At 35.9% G+C, this 23857-nt stretch overlaps 1 protein-coding gene across 7 annotated transcripts in view; it reads right to left on the bottom strand.

Moving 5' to 3' along the window:
• The window catches only part of BBS9 (Bardet-Biedl syndrome 9), a 448656-nt gene that overhangs the window by 245310 nt on the left and 179489 nt on the right, over window positions 1-23857 (bottom strand). For 4 of the 7 annotated variants that reach the window (XM_043589229.1, XM_043589227.1, XM_043589228.1 and 1 more), the window contains exons 10-15: window positions 21239-21420; window positions 15970-16046; window positions 12171-12224; window positions 6185-6287; window positions 4297-4401; window positions 1928-1942 (exon numbers count right to left, since the gene is read on the bottom strand). In XM_043589229.1, coding sequence (XP_043445164.1) covers window positions 1928-1942; window positions 4297-4401; window positions 6185-6287; window positions 12171-12224; window positions 15970-16046; window positions 21239-21420 — 536 coding nt within the window. The remainder of the gene's footprint in view (window positions 1-1927; window positions 1943-4296; window positions 4402-6184; window positions 6288-12170; window positions 12225-15969; window positions 16047-21238; window positions 21421-23857) is intronic. The other 3 variants (XM_043589232.1, XM_043589231.1, XM_043589234.1) reach the window with 1 other exon arrangement.

Here is a 23857-nt window from a genome sequence, read left to right as displayed (position 1 = left end):
TTTAGAAAACAAACAATAAACATAGAGAAAACAATTTGTGTGTCTCAAAAGATGTGTGCATCAGTACAGGAAGTATATTAATGTCAGTTTGTTCCAGTATTAATGATGTTAACGTTGATCACTTGGTTATGGTAGTGTTACCAAATCACTACTGTAAAGATACTTTTTTCTCTTTGTAATTAAAAAGTAATCTATGGGGTGATGTTTTGAGACTGAATATTCTATTATTGCAATGAATTTAGTGTCCATGGACGAAGCTTGCTTGAACTAATCATTACAAAGATTTTGCAAAATAATGATTCTCTAATTCTATCACTCATTCTATGTTAATTAGCTGACACTCTTTGCTAAAGAAGAGTTTTCACTCTACATATGCCTTTATTATACCACTGTACTCACAGATTCTATTTCTGCCTTCAATATATTATAATACATTACCATTATTATGGTTTTGATGTTCAAAGTGTCCTATATCTACCCAGTGGGAATTCCTTCACTGGCTTCTGAATCATTTTCTCGTAATTTATTTTATTTACTTATTTATTTTTTTGAGAGAAACCGAGCAAGCAAGGGAGGGTCAGAGAGAGGAGACAGAGAATCCCAAGCAGACTCTACACTGTCAGCACGTAGCCTGATGTGGGGCTCAAACTCACTAACTGTGACATCATGACCTGAGCTGAAACTAAGAGTCAGACTCTTAACCCACTGAGCCAGCCAGGTACCCCTGAATCATTTTAATGTAATATTATCATTTCTTGACCATGTCTTTACTTTCTGACCCAACAATATAGGACAGGCTCTCTGATTTTCCCTTCTCCAGACCTAGAAACAGCCTTTTCCTAAGAACCTTGATCCCTTTTACTAGAGTTGGTACTCAGATCTTAAGACCTGTGTAATAGATATGCTCATTGTTAATGAGCTGAAACCTAACTAGGTCTCTGGTCCATCTCCATTGTCTCTACTTAACTCCACTGCAATAACCTCCAGCTGATCTTCCGACAGGCTATTTGGCTTTCCTTCAACCAGCGCTTCACACACTGTAGTCATAGTGATCTTTCCAGCATACAAATCTGTTCCTGTCATACCCAGACCAAAAGCATGTGTGTGCGTATTCACATCCATGCGCTTCATGACATACTTAAAACCATTGAGTGGCTGACCTTTAGTCACAGAATAAACATCAAAGTCACTAGTATGATCAAGAAGCACACATGGCCTATCCTTTCCCTATGCCCTAGTTAATTTTTTTTTTAATTTTTTTTTCAACGTTTATTTATTTTTTTTGGGACAGAGAGAGACAGAGCATGAACGGGGGAGGGGCAGAGAGAGAGGGAGACACAGAATCGGAAACAGGCTCCAGGCTCTGAGCCATCAGCCCAGAGCCTGACGCAGGGCTCGAACTCAAGGACCGCGAGATCGTGACCTGGCTGAAGTCAGACGCTTAACCGACTGCGCCACCCAGGCGCCCCTGCCCTAGTTAATTTTGATCACTTTACACCAGCTCTCAATCAATAAAAAAAAAAAAAGATAGAAAATGAAAACAATTAGAATTCAGTGATGAACACCTTTTTTCCTTATTCTTTATTTTATTTTAAGTAAAATAACAGAGCATATAAGTACACCACCAATAACTTACAGAAATAAGTGGTCAATGACACATCAGATTTTTTTTTCCCAAAAAAGTCACAGAGCTTCATTCTTTCTCATGACTCGGAAACAACTAGTAATGAATGACAAATCTCTATGAGAGGAAACATTTATGATCCTCTCCATAGCCAGATGACGGCATTGAATCATCCTAAAGAGTATTCTATTGTCAGAATAAGAGTCTATAAAAAGAGTTCATTCCTGGTACAATACCAATTCAATTTACCAACCAAACTTTAATTCTGAAATTCATTTTGTTCTAAATTATCTTTTCACTTACCATCAGGATTTATATCTATCCATCAGAGGCAATGCAAAAAGGTGTAAGGAAGAAAGAATGCAACAAATTATTTGTGTATTTAATAAACATCTGCTTAAAAATATAAATTAAAATGTTGAAGATTCTCTCAGATGATTTAATGGCCCCCCAATAAAAGTCAGTCAATTCAGAACTGAAGAGTAAAACGTGAATAAGTGAAATCTAACATATATTTATACATCCAGTTTCAGGAGTCCACGAGAGTGTATCACTCCAGTGTAAATATGCCCCCACCCAAAAAAAAGGAGGTAAGTTATATGATATAGACCAAGAGAAAACCAGACTGCTTTGTAAATGACATCAAGAGGATTAAATGAATTGGGAAAATTTTTGAGTACAAGGCCAAATACGTAATATTTCCAGTTACTCTTGCTTATATTATTTCAGTCAGTAGACACTACTATGGACTAATGTCTTTTTGTTTTAGGCTTATCTTGGTATTCTCTCACTTTTATAGACTTTTTTAAAATTTTAATTTCTAATTAACTTTCAACTAATTAATGCTATGCTTTTCGGTTTAGCAATAATTTATAATCTCTTACATTCCGTCTATACACAAGCATAATAGTTAAAAATAGCATGTAAACCATAAGTTCACAGGCTAATTTTACAACTTTATCATGTATTTTTAAAGAATTTTGAAAACTTGCTATGTAACCCATTTCTCTATTTTAAATTTATTTTCAACCAGTGTCACTAATTTTCCTTGGAAATGAAATACTTAGTTTAATTAAGCTACTGACGGTCTCTACAACTGCATATTTCAAGTGTAACACGGATAAAAATATATACAAATGCCTATCACCATTGACACACTCAATTAATGATAAATGATCTAGAGATTTTAGCCAAATATTTATTTTTATTTCATAAATCAAAATTAAGATAACATTAAAATTTTCAGTGTTCTTTTCAGAAATATCCAACTAAAAAGTCTATCACTCTTTGATCCTTTACGGAAGTTTTGCATTTCTTTCTGAAGTCAGCTTTCTCAAAGCCATTTAAACATAAAATATTTACATAACCCCAAATTTTGAAAATATAGGTAAAAAAGAAAGAGGACAATTCTGCCTTAAAATGAACTTTTTTAACTTAAAGCAAAATAACTGACAAAACAGAAAAAAGACTTTGAAAACATGTACTAAAGTTATAAAATCATCTCAGAGTATAGAGTTGTCAAGGCATAAGCCAGAAAATTTACTTACACAAAATTAAAACTACAATTATTAAAAAGCATTGCTAAAGAAGCAAAGTGGGCATCAATAGAGGAGAAAAAGATAATTAAGTCATCTCTAAAACTTCAGAACTAAAAAACTGTATAGAAATTGTTTAAAAAAATGCAACATTTCTTAAGTACCCTATTATCAGTTCCAATTGTTTAAAAAAAAAATGCAACATTTCTAAAGTACCGTATTATCAGTTATTCTATATAAAAACATTGTTTAAAAAGCAATGACAAAAAAAAAAAGCAATGACTAATTATTTGTATTCTACCAATAAACATATTGTCAAAATGTTTCACTATATAGGGAAAAATACAAACTATAAAATTTGACCCAATGAAGTTAAAATTTACAGTAACTGAATCTCAACTGGACTAAAGGTAACTTTTTTTAATTTAAAAAGAATTCCTTGAAAATATGCAGATCAAATTTTAGTTGATCTGTTCTTAAATATATTAATATGTAAGATACTAAAGAGTTTTATTTAGTCATTAAAACAGTGTCAGTCTATGAATACTGATTTATCAATCCATAATAGTCTTTTTCACCAATTCAGACTAGGCTTTTCTCCTTAGTTTAATAAGTGAGGTCTAATATCATTCTTTTAGTGTGAATAAAAATATATCATATTTGCTATTAATTCAGAAGACAGCATCAAACACTATATGTGTAAATCAGCTAAACAGACGTCTCTCTAATAATTCATGACACAGAGGTAATCTGGACAATTTTATTTAACACTAGGAAAGAATATTTTTCCATTTAGTAATATACTACAATGTGTTTTCTAATCTTAAACACTTAAACATTTAAGGGTGCCTAGGTGGCCCAGTCAGTTAAATGTCCAGCTCTCGGTTTTAGCTTAGGTCATGATCTCATGGTTTCCTGAGTTTGAGGTCCACATCGGGCTCAGCATTGGCACTGTGGAGACTGCTTAGGATTCTCTCTCTCTCTCCTTCTGTCTGCCTCACCCTCATTTGTGCTGTCTTTGTCTCTCTCAAAATAAATAAATAAACATAAAAGAAAAAAAACACTTAAACATTTAACTCATAACTCCAATTTAAAAGGAGTGATTAGGCTTAAAAATCTAAACAACTGTATATTTACCTGATGGTCTGGAATAAGAAACAACAGCATTTCCTTCCAATTCAGATGGTGTATAACTCCCTTTCAGATAAACAGAAAAGGCTACTGTTCTGCTCATCTCTGGCGCTGTAAGAAATTTAAAAGTAATAGAAGTTACAAAATTTTGGACAATTATTATTAACAACAGTTAAAATCATGCTTACATTGCATGCCAGCTATTCTCCTAAACACTTCACATGGATTAAGTCATTTAATCCTCACAACAACCCAGTAATATGTGTACTATTATTGTCCCCAACTTTTGTGCATGAGGAACCTGGCTATAGAGAGATTAAAAACCTTGTCCAAGGTCATATAGCTAATATACACTGGTAACTGAGTCCAAAACAACGAAGTTTTGCTTCTCTTTATTCAGATGAATAGGCAGCATGATCAGAGAAAAAGGTATACAAATAGTTAAGAGAATTTGGGAATGGGGAATAGTATACTTTATCATGGCTAGAATACAAACTACAGGGAGAAATGGAAGGGGGGACTCCGTATGGATGTAACTATAACTGTAGCGACTTTGCAGATTGTGCATAGCCTTCTATATTCATGTATTTGACCTCCAACCTGTGTTAGACAGACTTAAGACATTTTTAATTGAAAAACTAAATTGTTCAGAATATGTTTTAGAAAGACAAATTGGAAGTATTCTGAAAAAAATTAGAAAATAAAGTTAGAATCCAATGATTGGATATCACCTATAAGATTATATCAACAATTCATCCATTCATTCAGCGATTTGGCTAATATTTATTAAGTTCCCCGTATATGCCAGGCATTCAAGTAAGGGTTGGTTATACAAAAGCAAAAGAGAGAAATATGTTCTTGATTTCATGAATACAATATAGGATCAGCAGCAGTAAATGAAGAAAGAAAAAGATTAGAAAGATAAATCATAAATCTTTTTAATAGGACTAATGACAACTTGGATATAAATCGTAGGGCCTGAGAGATACTGTGCAAAGAAATCTTACTAAGAGTTGCCATTTATGACCAGTCTACTATTTTAGGCATTACAGATATCTTACATAGATTCATTTTGTAACTAAACCTCAAAAATGCCCTGCAAGACAGATATCAATATCCCCTTTCTGCAGATTAAAAGAAACTGAGGCTCAGAGTAATTACTCAAGTAGTTTGCCAAAGGTTACACATCGGGTACGTGTAACAGCCATGATTCAAATTCAGGCCAGACTCCAAAGCCAATGTCCTTTCTTCAAACATTACTGATTCAATAAACAGCTGACTAGACAAACACCAATAAAGAAAGCCTTCCAAATTACAGCATTTAAGTACAATTACAGACCCATCTAGTTGAGGAAAGCACTTGAAAATCTGTAATTACTTCAGCTCAACAACCATTCATTGAATGTTGGTATTTTTTAAAAAGTATCATTCACGCTTGATGTTTGGAGGGAAAACAGAAGCAAAACAACACAATCACTGAAATCTTTTTAGAAAGATACCAGTCTCAAAAAAAAAAATTTAAAAAAAAAAAAAAAAAAGGGGCGCCTGGGTGGCGCAGTCGGTTAAGCGTCCGACTTCAGCCAGGTCACGATCTCGCGGCCCGTGAGTTCGAGCCCCGCGTCGGGCTCTGGGCTGATGGCTCAGAGCCTGGAGCCTGTTTCCGATTCTGTGTCTCCCTCTCTCTCTGCCCCTCCCCCATTCATGCTCTGTCTCTCTCTGTCCCAAAAATAAATAAAAACGTTGAAAAAAAAAAATTTAAAAAAAAAAAAAAAAGATACCAGTCTCACTATTCAGACAAAAAATATAGCCATCAAATAAACATACTAACAAAAAAATTTTAATTAATAGAAAACATCACACCACGATCTATTTTAAGCCAAAACAGAACACTTACCCATAAATTCAAAGGTGAACTGATCACAAGTCAATACTAAAGGTGGTTGCACATAAACTGATAATTTGGCTTTTTGCAAAGCCAGTCGATTCTGCAATGTGACCTAAGGAAATAGAAATTGTTATTAATAAAAAATTAAATTTTATCCAGATTGATAGGATAGCACAAATATGTAAAAAATCACTAGCAAATAATTAGGAAACATCTGAAAAAAATGAGCAGTCTTTTAAAACACAATGTAAGTAGTAGTTACTGGTAAGTAGAGAAGTGGTGGATTCCACCCACTAGAAACTGGACAAAGAAGTTGAACAGACTTTTCTCCAAAGAAATAGAAATAGCCAAACAAGTACATGAAAAACTGCTCAATATTGTTAATCACAACGAAATACAAATTAAGTCTACAATGAGATACTACTACACATCTACTAAAATGCTATAATCAAAATAAGACAAAAATAAGTGTTAGCAAGAATATGAGGAAACTAGAAGCTTCGTATATGGCTGATGGGAATGTAAAATGGTATAGCCACACAAGAAAATAATTTAACAACAGTTTCTTAAAAAATTAAGCATAAATTTACCATACAACCTCACAATTCTATACCAAGAGAAATGAAAACATATGCCCACCCAAAAACTTGTACATAAGTTTCACAGCAGCACTCTTCACAACAGCCAAAATAGAAACAACCCAAATATCCATCAACTGATGAATGAATAAACAAAATATGGTACCTTACAATGAAACGGCATTCAGTAATCAAAAGAAATAAGGTACTGGCACATACTACAATATGGGTATACCTTTAAAACGTTATGCTAAGGGGTAGAGGCTAGTCCCAAAGAACCACATATTGTAGGATCCCATTTATATGAAATGTCCAGGATAGGCAAATCAATAGAGACAGAAAATAGATTAGAAGTCGCTGAGGGATGGAAGTAGAGGAGGGCTGGAAGATGGGACAGGGAAAAGGAACAGGAAGTGACAGCTAATGGGTATGAGGTTACTTTCAGGAGGGAGGAGACGTTCTAAAATTAAATTGTGGTGTTGTTCCACAACTCTGCAAATACAGTAAAAATCACTGAATTTAAATGAGTATATGGTATGCTATGTGAATTATATCTCAATAAAGCTATTAAAAATGTCCTAGCAAAATCAAAGGAAAAATCTGCCCTGTGGTTGGTAAATAATTACATCATGAAATATTTGGTGTTCATTCTTCTTTTCATATATAGATGTGGCAACTGATTTATCTAGTATCAGTAAACCACCTTTTACATAAATTAATTATAAATTAATTATTCTCTAATGATTTCCTTGCTAAGTGGATATTTACTAGTCTAGATACATATCAAAGCACCACACTTTATTCCATGGCTTCACACAAAAATACATGATGTAACTAGTCCTAGAAAATATCAAAGAATGGCAATATTGACTGCTGCACATCTCAGCTGGCTGCAATTCTAAACTGGTGCTCTTATATGGTGATGCTAAGAAAACCCTCCCACTGAAATTAGAACCAAAAGCTAAGAACTCTGGGGTAACAGTGTGACTGGGAAACAGGACGGGCATGGGTACAGAAGGCCAGGGCTTCTCTCACTGCCCCGGAGGAGAAGCATCAGCAGAAAACATCAGGCCCACGGATTTTTACTGGGCCACAGCACTAAGGGGCATCTTCTTGAGGCTATCAAAGAAAAAGCTTAAAGATCTGACTCCCACTGGGCATATTCTCTTTGGATTTTGTCTCCTTAAAGTCCCTGTCTTTGAACAGTCTCATTTAGATGAATTCATCCACATAGTTTACAAAGCAGACTTATCATAGTCAACTGCCCAGGTAGGGCTCGTATACCAACTGAGTCAAGATCTCGGGGAGGGGGGGGGGGGCGGGGGAGGTAGACCTGGGTATTGGTATTTTGTTTTTGGCTACCCAGATGATAACCATGTACTACCAGAATTAAGAATCATACTTCTATAGAACTTTTGCTGTGGAGGAGTTTTCAGTCTAGTTATTGAACTCTAATATATGAGACAGATACATTTCATGATTAATTCATATAAAGCAAGGGTATATTTATTTTTAAGAAAAGTAGTTTTCAGGGGCACCTGGGTAGCTCAGTTGGTTGGGCGTCTGACTTCAGCTCAGGTCATGATCTCACAATTTGTGAGTTCAAGCTCCACATCAGGCTCTGTGTTGAGAGCTCAGAGCCTGGAGCCTGCTTTGGATTCTGTGTCTCCCTCTTTCTCTGCCCCTTTACTGCTAATGCTCTGTCTCTCTCTCTCAAAAATAAATAAAAATTAAAAGAAAAAAAGTAGTTTTCAAATTTCTCTTAAGTAAAAGGCATGTATCACTTATTCCTTAATATATATTTTGCATATATATACATATATAATGTATACATACACACACATACTATAGAGAAAGAAACAATATACAGGAATATCTAACTGGGCCATAAATATTATATACATACAATTAGATTCAATAACCATCTTGTATTCACTTTAAATGATGTGGGTATTCTGTACAACTTAAAAAATAAGTTAAACACAAAAATGTTGACTTGCAAAGTGAAATTTTTAAAGGATAACTCTTGATGCAAATAAATACAATTTGCCATTTGTTCAATAGCAAATGAACCATGAATCCTCAATTTTTACTTTACAAGCTCTGGGAATGAATGAAGGGAATCTGCATACCACAAAGCAAAGCTTCCTTCATGATGTCTGAGCATTATAAACAACATAACATAGTAAAATCTTGATGGTAATTATGGGAAGAAGAAACTACACAAGCACCACAGACAACATTCCTCCAAATAGCTAAGTCTACTACATAAGTAGGACACAACTATTTTACTATTAATAATAATACCATGCAAGTCTATACATATATTTTAAAATAAAATTAATAATAATATTAATGATAACCAGTAGCAGCTCTCTATATTCATGGAACCATGCTAATACATTATTTATGTGCATTATCTCATTTAATTTTTACAACATTCTGAAATAGAGAAAACTTTGTCTCAGAGAGACTAAATAATTTGCCCAAGGCCACTCTGATTAAGAATTTATCTTTTGTCTGCCAGAATCCAGAGCACATGCTCTTACTCAACCGTGGTTAAGCCTCAAAATAACTGCAAATAACAAAGTAATCCCATTTTACAGTTTAAAAACAGAGGTTCAGGGGCGCCTGGTTGGCTCAGTCGGTTAAGCGTCCAATTTCAGCTCAGGTCATGATCTCGCGGTTTGTGAGTTAGAGCCCAGCGTCGGGCTCTGTGGTAACAGCTCAGAGCCTGGAACCTGCTTCTGATTCTGTGTCTCCCCCTCTCTCTGCCCCTCCCACGCTCATGCTCTGTCTCGCTCTGTTTCTCAATAATAAATAAATGTTAAAAACAAATTTTTGAAACAGAGGTTCTGAGGGGCACCTGGGTGGCTCAGTCGATTGGGCACCCCACGCTTGATTTCAGCTCAGGTCATGATCCCAGGGTCATGGGATTGAGCTCCACATTAGGCTCTGAGCTAAGCATGGAGCCTGCTTAAGATTCTCTCTCTCTCATTTCTGCTGCTTCTCTCCCCTACGCTCTCTCTCTCTAAAATAAACTTTTAGAAAATTAAAGTAATAAAATTAAAAAATGAGGTTCAGAAATAACATGCCCAAGATCAACAAGCCAATATGTGCAAGAGAGTTGAAAACCATCACCAGGAATGTATCATAAGAGCTTAGTTTTAAAAGTGAAAATAAAAAATCCATAAAGTAGTAATAAGCCACTTGTAAGAAAACAGACATTCTGACTCTACCTGGCATAACAATGTGGACTTAGACAATGATCACACAATTTTACATTGTTAGCAAGATCATGATATCTCTAATGCACAGATTTATTAAATCCCAACAATGGGCTAGGCACTTTCAAATGTGAATCAAGGAGATGTGTAACAAAAAAAAAAACAAAAAACAAAAAACAAAACCTAGAGGAACAAAGAAGACCTGTGTTTGAGCCAAAAAAAAAAAAAAAAAAAAAAGAGTTAAAGGCTTGGCTAGATCATAAACCTCATATTTTAAGAGAAAAATAATTACAGAATATTAAGGAGAAAATATGAAACATTAATACAAGAATTTTCCATGTTGTTTTCTGATTCTAACAAAATGAAATATCATCCTTAGGAAATACAATACCAAATATTTATCCTAGATATATAAATATGACTCCAAAGGCCAGGTATGAGCAACCACTCTGCCTTAGTTGCCTGGAATAGACGGTCACGCATCATGCACACATACTCAAGGTAGCCACATCTTCATTCACTTGGAACGGATGGAAAAATTTTCTCAATTAACAGGATTTATTATGATGGAAACTTGCATGGTTATATATCTTGGCTGCTGTTGTTATAAAAGGCTATAAGGAGAGATTTATAGCAAAATTTGTATAGAAACTGTCAGACAGAATCAGGAAGTCATTGTGTCTGCTGTATAAGCCCAGCTGATTTTATGCAATCCTCATGTGTTATGTTCTTTCTCATACTCTTATAATGGCAATAAGGAAAAGAGTGGAGACTTAGTCATTCTCAAATACAGTTTAACTTCCACTAACGAAGGAGAATTTTCCAGTGGTGTCATACCATCATTTTAAGATGGCTATTATTACACATTAAAGCCTAAGAACTCCATGGGAGAGAAAGGTGTATTTACTTATAGCAATAACTAGTAGTTGGGCGGCGGGGGGGAATTAGCATGAGCAACGTCATCTGATTTAAGTACAAGATTTCTTTTTGTGATTTATAGTGTGTTCCTAAATTATTATGTGTGTGTATGAACAGTATCAGTAGAAAGATATAAAAGAAGTTTCTCTACACAAAAGTCTATAGATCATTCCTGGAACTCTGCAGGGTTTTTTTTTTTTTTAAGTGTTTGATTTCTTGCCACTAATACTTTTCCAGACTCAAAAGTATTAATGAGATAGAGGCTTTGATTGGATACGGGGGAGGGAGAACTGGGGAAAGACCACCCTTGTTTCCAGTGGCAAGAATCCAAAAAAATTAGCTTAGGAAACTGTTACAAGATTGGGCTCCCTTCAACTTCTACCAAAGATCCCCACACTTGGGCCACCCGCTGGGTCCAGTGTAAGCGAACACAATTGGTAAAGCCTGGTGCCCTGTCAAGCTCCTCCAAGGACAGCAACCCATAATCTAAGAAAATATAAAGCCCCGTCCAAGTTTTGACTAAGCAAATCGCCAAGATCCACAACTTTTCCTGGCTCCAACGTCTGGGCAGTGATAAATATTTTCAGCTTAATAATGTGCTGACTGATTACCACACTTTAATCTAAATGCCTTAAGAGGGTTCTACATTTGAGTTCTAGTTCTAAAATTCTACAACGACAGGACTAAAAATTTTAACCAAAACCACATCCTTCATATTCTATTTTTTTAGTACTATCAATTTGTCACTACCCTACTTTGTGGCTTCTTCATTTAATATTTTCTTGCTATAAATACATCCATTTAAAGCTAATGCTATGCCAGGTAGATGACTGGAAATTCTTCTCAAACACACACATAATTACACATACAAGAAAGATATTAGCATTCATGTAATCCCCCAAAATATATATAATGATGCAATCAACTGGTTGGTCTATCATAAATGGTAGGCACATGACACAAGTCCTTTAACATATTCAAAATGTTAATTTTGTTTCCAGAAAAAAGGCCCTGTATCATTTAAATGTAATAGTAAGCATAAGTCATAAAAATTATTAATATTACATAACACTACTATGAATACAATTGTCAGTTTTATATTCGTCGGAAACAATAAAGGTTATCTTTGCTACCCAAAGCTAAGGGAAATGTACAAATTTCAAGTGCTTGTTTTACATTTCCAAAAGCTACTTATAGAGTGACAACATTGACAGATGTGATGAAATGTGTAACATTGTTTGCACATTATAGTCTAGAATCATGGCACAATACCTTCACTGTGACTGAAGGGACAAGGTCAGTTCCCACTTCAACATCAGCAGCTTGCTGTAAACACAGAATTGAGAAAAGAAGAGAGGAAAGAATGGATTCAAATTAACACGTCTGTCAATGAGTAAACACATGGGTGCAATATATACTTCCCACCATCAAAATAGGGAACAATAAAGGATTTATCACTCTAATGGCAGACTAAAAGGGTCAATGTGGCTTTTTGAATGCCTTCAACTGCAAAGTAATGAACTGATAAAAACCTTTTCCAAAAAAGGAAAGAGAAGGTCACATATTTTGTCAATAGTATTTTTGTCAAACCACTCTCTCGCCAAATTTACTTAAATGTTGAAACTAATTCTATTAATTCATTCTTTATATTATGCAGAAGGGTTCCTTGTATTTCACAGATAAGCATTATGCCATTCTTTTTAGGTCCTTGTATTTTCTTTTTAATTTTTTTTAATGTTTATTTACTTTTGAGACAGAGAGAGACAGAGCATGAACAGGGGAGGGTCAGAGAGAGAGAGGGAGACACAGAATCTGAAACAGGCTCCAGGCTCTGAGCTGTCAGCACAGAACCTGATGCGGGGCTCGAACTCACGAGCCGTGAGATCATGACCTGAGCTGAAGTCGGACACTTAACCGACTAAGCCACCCAGGTGCCCTGGTCCTTGTATTTTCAACTTGCCAAAGGTATGTTTTATTCTGATTAATACGTGGGGCACCTGGGTGGCTCAGTCCTGTAAGCGTCCGACTTTGGCTCAGGTCATAATCTCACGGTTCATGGGTTTGAGCCCTGCATCAGGCTCTGTGCTGACAGTGGGGAGCCTGGAGCCTGCTATGGATTCTGTGTCTCCCTCTCTCTCTGCTCTTCCCCTGATCATACTCTCTCTCTCAAAAATAAACATTAAAAAAATTTAAAAATACTAATAATATGTATCTAAGACATATAACTAATGATATAAAGCTTCAGCGGCCTTACACCTAGAAAATAAATCTATTTGTTTATGAGCTCATATCATAAACTAGGTCACTCTTTGAGCATCAGCCTGGGTTACTTGATCCTACCTTTTAAATAATTCAGAGCATAATATAATGAAGCAAACATTTCCTTATAAGTTATAATTTATATATTAGAGTTCTAGATTGAGAGGAAAAAATGCTCACTCGATAACAGAATAAGAACAAGGGGTAACATTTTCTAATAATACCCACTTGTGGGGAACAATTAAGATCCTAAAATCACTAATCCAACCAATGAATAGATCCACTGTGTTTTTAGTTAACTTATTTGAAATTGTTTTACTAAGAAAAACTAATCCACTACTAGGCAACAGGGATTGCTTCAGTGTAATGGGTACCAGCATAATTAACAGTTGAGAGATTCAGGGTGACTCAGTGGATCAGTTGATTGAGCATCTGACTTCAGCTCAGGTCATGATCTTATGGTTCATGACTTCATGAGTCCATGAGTTTGAACCCCACATCAGGCTCGCTACTGCTCTTATTATAAAAAGAGCTGGGAGACTCATATTCTATATATGATTCCACAGAAAACCATATATGAACTCTGATCCATCTTCTCAATCCAGAAGCTAGAATAGCAATGCTTGTCTCCTCTATAAAAGACCTCATTGTATTATAAATTATATTACTTTTTAGATGTGTGCTTTGATAATAATGACAAAATAAAATATTTAGCCAAGCTTTGTGCTCTAGTATAACCTAAAATCCAGGAAATGTTTTACTTTTAGCTGTCCACAGATCTAGAAGAGAAACCAACATTCTCCTGTTTCTTGCTCTTTTCAATCCATGTCTAAACACCCAGATACTTCAAGGACAGCAGTCCTTTGGGAACAAAAAATTATAGCCAAAGAGAAATAGCTACACAAAGACACCATGGCACCATAGCCACATAAATCGTTGGGCTAGTGTTTTCCAATGGGATGAACATGATACTCTCAGGAATCTCTTAAGAAAAAAAAAAAAAAAAAAACAGTAAGACACAGAAAATGAAACTGGAAAGAGACACCTAGTTAAGAGGAAACAGCACTCTGAGTTACCAATAGGGAAATATACATTACAATATAGTGCTATTACCTAAGGCCTTTTCCTACAAAGATCAAAAGTTGCTAAAGAAAGGAAAGGGAATTCCTCCTACCAAAGAGCCTGTTTTAAGGGAACCTAGAAAAAATTATGTAAGTTGCCCAAAGGAAAATAGGAATCATTTCCAAGGCAAGAAAATGTGTGTACATTCGTCAGCTAACTAAGCAAAAATGTTCCACTTAGACTACACCCTTCAGGTAGAGTGAGAAATGGTGTGTGCTGAATAGCCAATGTTTAAAACAGTGCCTCTACTATGTGACTCAGCTGGGTGAATGTTTCTTTCATATATAGTACTTTTTTTTGTTTAAGTATACCCAACTTACTATATTATGGCAATGTTAACGTGATTTTTGTCACTGCTTGGATTGGCTCTTTATACTAAGATTAATCTTTGAAAACTTAGGACAAGTACTTACTATATTATGCTCTGATACCTAAATATCGAAGTCATTTCCTAGGTAAAATTATAGGACATGAACTCCTAATACAGTAAAAACCAGTGAATTTGATCACTTGCCAAAATTGATCAACTTCTGGTTTAGACACAGATAAACTTAACAGATTTGCCCAAACTGCAGGCAGTGAGACCTAACCAACTATAATCTAACGAGTACTTACAGAAAACTAAACAAGGAGATGGGGCAACATAACAAAGGACAGGCCCTCCTTCATGCTTCTGGTTTCTCATCTCCATTCATTTATATAGCAAAATACACTGAGCACTCATTATGTGACAGACACTAAGGATATGGCAGTGTACAAGACTAGTGGAACGCATGGTGGGGTGGTGGTAGTGATGATAATGATAATGCTAGAACTAAAATGTAATTTGATGATGATGATGATGATGATGATGCTGCTGTGGGGGTTAATTATCATAACAATTCAACAAAGTAGATTCTATTATTATTCCCATTTTACAGATGAGAAAAATTGAGACTAAGAAAATTAAATACCTTGCCTTGGGTCACACAGATAGAAATAAGGAAAAATAATTCCTGGTCCAACTGTTTACTGTTAAACTAACACACAAAGACCCCTCTCCCCCCCACCCACCACCACGAACATAACCACTATAATGTATTACAGACTGTAAATTAGCAAACCCTGAGCTAGGCCTTTCATGGACATTATCTCTTGTGTGGTCAGTATTATTCACCTGGATTGCGATTATCTCAATATTCTGGTACTGAAAAAGGTTTTGTAAAAAGTTGATTAAATGGGGCGCCTGGGTGGCTCAGTTGGTTAAATGTCCAACTTCAGCTCAGGTCATGATCTCACAGTTTGTCACTTCAAGCCCTGTGTCAGGGTCTGTGCTGACAGCTCAGCACAGCTGAGCTGTTTTGAATTCTGTGTCTCCCTCTCTCTCTGCCCCTTCCCAGCTTGCACTCTGTCTCTGTCTCTCTCCCTCAAAAATAGATAAAAACTAAAAAAAAAAATTTTTTTAAGTAGACTAAGAAAAGTTCTTCTATTTCTGCCCCTTCCTCCCCCTTTTTTAGACTAAAATCCTGCCTAAGGAACTCCTCACTAAGAGATTGGAAATGTTTGTTCCAGAAAATAATAAAGACTAAAAGTTGTTATCCTCCTTAAAGTTTCTATCTGGGACCAGAAATTTGAATCAATACACATTGATCCCAAATCAGCAGAGTCCAACACTACCATAAACCCTTTTAAAGTCTGCAAATAAACCTACAGACACTGAATCAAATTTAGGAGAAACCATGGCAGAAACTTTCAAGTCATCTTCTCTCTCAGTCATGGGCCAGATACCTGTAATTTAAAAAGAAAAATAATATTTAATCATAAAGTAAACCTGTTGTATATAGTTAAAAAAAAAAGGTTTCTCTATATCATATTATCAAAAAGCAATCCCACAAACATAGTCACAGTTGAAAACTAATACATTACAGAATTAGAAACCTGATGATAATTCTTCCCCGGCTATAATATTTTAAAGAGAAATTATCTTTCTCAAAGTTATTAGCTAAGATGTAACCCAGTGACTAACCAGTGTTGGGAATTTCAATGCCCTCTCCTTAACACTGCTGGTAGAAGCCAAACTAGTACAATCTTTTTGAAGGTAAGTTGGTCAGAACCATCAAAATGTAAAACATATATATCCTGTAACCTAACAATTCTACTCCTTAGCATTTATCTAATACTCACAGACATTCTCAAGGAGGTTCTCGGCTGCTAGTAGCTAATAGAAACAAAACAGGGGCACCTGGGTGGCTCAGTTGGTTAAGCGTCCAACTTCAGCTTGGGTCATCATCTCACAGTTTGTGAGTTCAAGCCCCACATTGGGCTCTGTGCTGACAGCTTAGAGCCCGGAACCTGTTTAGGATTCTGTGTCTCCCTCTCTCTCTCTGTGCCTCCCCAACTCATGCTCTGTCTCTCTCTCTCTCTCAAAAAAAAAAAAATAAAATAAAATAAAAAAATAAAAAATAAAAAATCATTTAAAAATAAATTCTTTAAAAAAACAAAAACAACCTGTATCTCTATATTTCTATTAATAGGGAAATGGTGGACTATCCACAATGTGCAATGATCCAAAGCCCAAAGCTATAAGTAAAAGTGCTATCCAACTTTATACACTGATAAGAAGAGAACTCCAAGATGTGCCTATTAATTACAAAAAGCAATTATATTAAATTGTAATGTAGTACAATGGATCTAACATGCACATATTCATGTAAAAACGATTAAATAAACATGAAAAATTTTTTAAAGAATACACAAACACTCTTGATAAAGGTTACCTTTAAATAATCTAGTGGAACCAGGATCTGGGGGTTTACCCTTTTAGTATGATTAGAATTATTTTCACCATATTCATGGTTTTTTCACAACTTAAAATTTCACAATTTAAAAAAAACCTTTACAGTGCACAATGAGATATGATGAACAAGTGACAGAGATCTTAAATAAACAGGAAACAATATGTACGCACATGTATATGTGTGTAACATATATGTGATATATATATATGTACGTACATACACACACACAATATAGTCTGTTTTTTAAAAACAGTGTGTGTGTGTGTGTGTGTGTGTGTGTGTGTGTGTGTGTGTAAAACCAACTACTGGCTCCCACCTAACATGCACTTTCCACTCCTCCTCCTTTGTGGCATAGCCCTAATTCTGCTGAGACATTCACTTTCACCTCAAAGTCATTGGATTGGTCAGATCCAATCATGGTGATTTCATTCCCCTGACCATTTGTTGTTTTAGGCATAAGTGTGGGGCTTAATCCTGGCAGACATGAGGTGAGGGAAGTTAGAAATGGGGGGTGCTGGCACAGGCTTCTAGGAAAGCTATTTCCCCATAATAAAATGGGAGACCTGGGAGAAATATCTCTCTTTTCCCTGGAAATCATTTTTGCACATAATACCTGGAACTGCCGAAGTTACCCTGTGACCCTGAGAGGAAACGTCCTTCACTCACCAAGGATGACTGACTAAAAACATGGAAAGTTCTTGGATGATGCCACAGGAATCAGCTGTCTCACAAAGAGAAGAACTGCCTACGACTGCCATCAGGCATTCCCACCAGTATTGCAATATTCGGTGTAGGAATTTCCATACCTTATGCAGAGAGTACAAAAGACTGTTCACCACCTACTCAATAGCCACTCTTTAGTTCTTTACTAAAGGAAGCCCAATTTTATTCTAAGCAACAAAGTGCTCAGCTGAAACACTATATTTCCCAGCCTCTTTTGCAGCTTGGAGTGGCCAGTAAGATGTGAGTAGAAGCTGCTCAGGGTGTGACTTCCAGGAAAGATCCTTAAGGGGGCTGACTCAGCTGCAGATGTGAGGGCAGGAGTTCCAGAAGCCTTCCTGGACCAATAGATGACCCTGGGATAGAAGGAACTGGAGTCCCTGATGACAGTGGAATTGCCAAACCAACCCTGGTTTGCCCATCACTGGACTTCTTTTCCATGGGAAAGAAATAAACCTCTGCCTTGTTTAAGCCACCTTATTTGAGTATGGTATTACGTGCAGCCAGACATAGCCCTAAACAATACATCTCCCAACAAGGTCACCAAGCACAAATACTTCTAGTACTCAATGGTAAAGACAATTTAGTTACCCTAGACTTATTTCCAATGGGGTACAGACTTTCATTTATATGCCCCTTTCTTGGGGCGCCTGGGTGGCTCAGTCGGTTAAGCATCTAACTTCAGATCATGTCATGATCTCACAGTTCTTGAGTTCAAGCTCTGTGTCTGGCTCTGTGCTGACAGCTCAGGGCCCGGAGCCAGCTTCAGATTCTGTGTCTCCCTCTCTCTCTGCCCCTCCTCCACTTGATCTCTCTCTCTCTCTCTCTCTCTCTCTCTCTCTCTCTCTCTCAAATAAACATTAAAAACTTAAAAAACACACACAAACTATATGCCCTGTTCTTACTGTTCTCTTTCCCTTCCTGAATACACAACTGTGTAGGAGGCTATCTCACTACCATACCCATTCCTTCACACCCACCCCAGCAGAGAACATGATCAACTGGCTAAATCATAAGAAACTTCTGTCTTTGAAAGTGCCTACCGACAGATGTTGTTGACTACTGGTAAAAGAAATGTTAAGCAGGATTCACACTAATGAGTATGAAAAGCTTCAAAACCCATGAGCCATACAGAAATTATTACTATAATTTCATGCTTACAACATACATTCCTCATATAAGTTACACACATAAAATCAGCTTCAAAAACACTTTTATTACAGTAGATAATATACACCATGTGTACAACAAAATGTACTCTTTAAATTGGCTTTAAATTTTGCTGAAACTCTTGCTTTGAAGAAATAAAAAAGCTCTAAGTACTGAAAATAATCCACAAGACTGTGAACTTATTTTTGCAAGTTAAAGTCACTATACTAAAATAAGTGGCATTTAAACGAATAATGAGGTCATCAAAAAGTTCAGAGTTTTAACTTCTCATAATCTTCTGCAAAGAAATGATTTGGTGCTTTTATATAATTACAGGTTTTTTTTAAAAAACTTTTTAACCTTTATTTTTGAAAGAGAGAGAGACAGAGACAGAGCACGAGCAGGGGAGGAACAGAGAGAGGAGACACAGAATCCGAAGCAGACTTCAGGCTCTGAGCTGTCAACACAGAGTCTGACGCGGAGCTCGAACCCATGAACTGAGAGATCACGACCTGAGCCGAAGTTGGACCCTTAACCGACTGAGCCACCCAGGTGCCCCTAATTACAGGTATTTTAATAAACAAATATACCACAGTTATATAAGGTTACACAATACTAAATGTTTTCAATATCTGGAAATAGTATATTTTAAAAGTCCTCTTTCTTACAAGTTTCTCTTTGGGTTTTTTTGTTGTTGTTACTGTTGGTTTTTTTATTTTGTTTTGTTTTGTTTTTTTGGTATGACTAAATGATGGCAAAGAAGGGGCAGGGAACTTTAAATATTAAGTAAAATTTGAGGTTATGTAAATAATGAACTTTACACCAAGTCTGTGGGCACATCCCTAGCTTAATTAGCAGTTATTTCAAGTACACAGAAGGATCAAGGTAATGACAACTTTAAAAGTAGCCCAACCCTTCTCACTCAAGGGTATCACTATGGTCACAGAAAAAAACTTTTAGCTATAAAGGATTTTTCTGAGAACTCTTTTACACAATTGAGTGTTAATCAAAATATCATTAGCACATAGTTTATGGGAAGGGCAAAATCTCAAGACACAAAATCTAATGTGAAAAGCCACATTAAGTTTATTTAATGAACTCTGGAAATTTCACATTTCATATATATGCCACTCTTCTCCAATTATATTTTTAAATGACAAAAAGAGACTTATAATTTCATTAATCCCCAAAGCACCAGTATCAAAAATGGGGGGGGGGGGGAATTGTATATTGCAATGTGACACATCCAATGTTAACCATTCTCCATTTGACAGGGGGCTGTAGACAACAAACAGGTTTTCTGTAATTAGAGGTACTTAAGAGACCTAAGTTTCACTGGTTTACTTTCAAAACTTCTAAAAGGACATTGTGAAGCCAAGGCATAATAATTTGACTTTAATAATCATATTTTTAAAGTATATTATCTACATTCCTCTAAATCTGTCTTGGTAATGGAGACTCAAAAATAGTTAAATCTAGTAAAGTGATTGGATCAGGATTAAGATTGGCTCTGGTGTTTTGATTGGCTTTCAATGCCCTGCGCTTTTATTGTAACTACCTGTTTTAACATTTCTTATGTGAAAATAGTTCATATTTTTTCTCATTAAAAAAATACTTTTACCTGTGAGAAGAAAACTTAAAATAATGTTTTTCACATGTCCAATTAAACTGCAAGATTGGTATTTTATTTCTCCTTTTAATTTACAATAAAATTATACCCTTGTGAATCTCAAAGTAAGATAGTATTGAGATGTTCAAAACCCAGAAACTGAAAATATCAGCCTCTGACTCATTAGAAATCAGCATACTGCAGGCTACACACCATTTAGATGGCTAATTAACTGCAGAGCTAAATTATATCGCAAAGCTACAAATGACCACCATTTTAGCAACCAAGTGGTAACTCATGTACTGCTTTGGTTTCTTTTAAAAGAAGCAACTAAAATGTTTTCAGGGATATTAGAAGTTACTAAGTGACCACCCCAGAGTATAATGCTCTTCTCATGTCCTGAAACCACTACCCAAATAAATACTTTGTTCCTTTCTTAAGAGTTTAAAGAAAAAAAATTAGATAGTACTGTCCCTGAAACACACTAACAAAAACATTACCTTAAATAGGATATTTTTTTCACAAGCTATAAAATACAAACTAAGTACAAAGACCTCGTATGCTAAACAGCAATACTGTTTTTACAAATATGATTTTAATTAAGCCTGGAGGAGAAATTTAACTAATATATTCAAAACATTATCCACATATAAATTTTATAATGAATACTAAAATCACATAATACAGAATTGCAAATGAGATACCTTGCGATTTACTAACATCTTTGATGATTTTCTGAAGTTCTTTCAATTCTATATCAAGTTCTTCATAGTGTAGTTCTCTAGATTCAACTTTTGGAGCTTGGAAAAAAGAAGGGTCTGTCCCCAGGTATGAACACTGCAAGTGACCATCATCACTCAGAGTGACTATCACTCCCTTTAAATCACTACAAAGAGAAAGAGAAAATGAGATACAATTCAAATTTTTGGTGTATTTAGACTTGACCAACAATATTTTTATTCAATCCAGCTTCAACATGCCATTAAGAAAATGACCACATATCTATTTCTAAAGTTTTATATCAAAGACTCAATTCAAATGTTTTCAACATGATTTATATTTATATAAGCACTCCCAATGTTAGGATTCATTTTACAGGGGGAGAAGAAAACCTTAACAATTCTTGTAATAGCTGTCAATTTGGGGGACCTAACAACATGATAAATCATGCTCCAAGAGCTTTTCAAGTAACTGTATCATTTAATCCTCGCTCTAGCTTCCACTTGGCAGATTCATAATAATCATGTGAACACTTGTGGAACTACAGTGGATCAAGAGCTGGTCTACGGGCTGGTGAAGACCATGGCTGAGGCACAGGAGCAAAGACAAGACAATCCGGGAAATGGTGAAAAATGCTAGTGAAGTAAGGCCTCCAAGACCTTGAAGAGAAATGCACTCCCTGATCTTTTCCTTTTCCTTCTCTATACCTTGGGGACCTGTGTTTGTGCTTTGCCCAGGGACCCCACCATAGCTTCCTTTACACGCACTGCTACTCAAGCAGCCACAGTCATTCTTGCTCTCGACTCTGAGGGAGAAGTATCCCATTTTCTCATTTCATGGCTCTTTCTCCACCACTCTTCAAATCCTGATTATCTCTGTTCCTCCTCATTCTTTTACTCTTCCTTCTTCATTAGGCTCTCTTATCTCTTTTTTATTTATTTTTTTAATGTATGACACCACTTATTTTATTTTACTTTAAATATTTAGTTTGAGGGGTGCATGGGTGGCTCAGTCGGTTAAGCGTCCGACTTCGGCTCAGGTCACGATCTCATGGTTCGTGAGTTCGAGCCCCACGTCGGGCTCTGGGCTGATGGCTCAGAGCCTGGAGCCTGTTTCCGATTCTGTGTCTCCCTCTCTCTCTGCCCCTCCCCCGTTCATGCTCTGTCTCTCCCTGTCTCAAAAATAAATAAAATGTTAAAAAAAATTTTTTTTAAATATTTAGTTTGAGAGAGAGAGAGAGAGAGAGAGAGAGAGAGGAGAGAGAGACAGAGAGGGTTTGTGGGGGGGAGGGGGGGGGGAGAGATTCCCAAGCAGGCTCTATGCTGACAGCACAGGAGCTCTATCTCAGGAACCCATGAGATCATGATCTGAGCCGAAACCAGGAGTCAGTCACCCAAGAGACTAAGCCACCCAGGGGCCCTTCTTTTTTTACTCTAGAAACTAGCCCAAATATATAAATTATACATAAAGCTAGGATACTATTTTTAAAAGTTCTAAGTTTTCCTGAACTTGCTATTAAAAGAATTTCATTGAAATGAACACTATTTGCTTCTTCCCTAGCCTACTCAGAAGAAAAAAGAAGTCAACATTGTCATAAGTCATTTTGAGGTGATACATAAGGAATTTGTCTGATTTTCTTTTGTTTTCTAATGGTCTTTGATTTAAAAAAAAAAAAGATTTCTGGGGCGCCTGGGTGGCTCAGTCGGTTAAGCAACCGACTTCAGCTCAGGTCATGATCTCACAGTATGTGAGTTTGAGCCCCGCGTCGGGCTCTGTGCTGACAGCTCAGAGCCTGGAGCCTGTTTCAGATTCTGTGTCTCTCTCTCTCTTTGACCATCCCTCATTCATGGTCTGTCTCTCTCTGTCTCAAAAGTAAATAAATGTTAAAAATAATTAAAAAAATAAATTAATTTTAAAAAAAGATTTCTAACCCTGTTCTAAAGATTAAATATTAATCAAAATTAACAGAAAATTTGAGAGAAAAATAACTTGAAAAAAATGTTGCAAATTCATCTGAAAAAAAAGGATGACTTATACAAGTCTAAGCCTTACTCAGAATAAGTATGAAATCTTAAAACTCCTCAATTTTGGATCATGGCAAGGGGTCAGCTCATTACTCTAAAGGCTTAACTTGGTTTAAAGTAGATATTGTCTTTCCTATAAAGTCACCAACATCCACTTTACCACCTGTCTTCAACACAACATTCTTTTTATTATTTTTTTTGAAAAGTTTAAATACTATGTATGTATATCCAGTTCTTATATTTGACACAGAAGTCAAAAAGTGCCTCAATTTTACCTCTATTTCTTTAGGTTATTTCTGCTTAGAACTAACATTTTTTTTAAGTTTTTGTTTAAATTCCAGTAAGTTAATATACAGTGTAATATTACTTTCAGGTGTATAGTATAGTGATTCAACACTTCCATACAATACCTGGCACTCATCTAAGCAAGTGCACTCCTTAATCCCCATCACCTATTTTACCCACCTCCCCATCTACCTCCCCTATAGATACAACATTCCTATGTATATACTTTCTCCAGGATTTAATTTAGGCATGGTCAGTGCCACACAGTCCTCTGGTATGACTTCAGAGAAACAA

This window comes from Prionailurus bengalensis, chromosome A2 (genome assembly GCF_016509475.1).
Source record: "Prionailurus bengalensis isolate Pbe53 chromosome A2, Fcat_Pben_1.1_paternal_pri, whole genome shotgun sequence".
NCBI classification, from domain to species: domain Eukaryota; kingdom Metazoa; phylum Chordata; class Mammalia; order Carnivora; family Felidae; genus Prionailurus; species Prionailurus bengalensis.
Note: the sequence above shows the minus strand (reverse complement) of the source record. Positions and strands in the feature narration are given on the sequence as shown.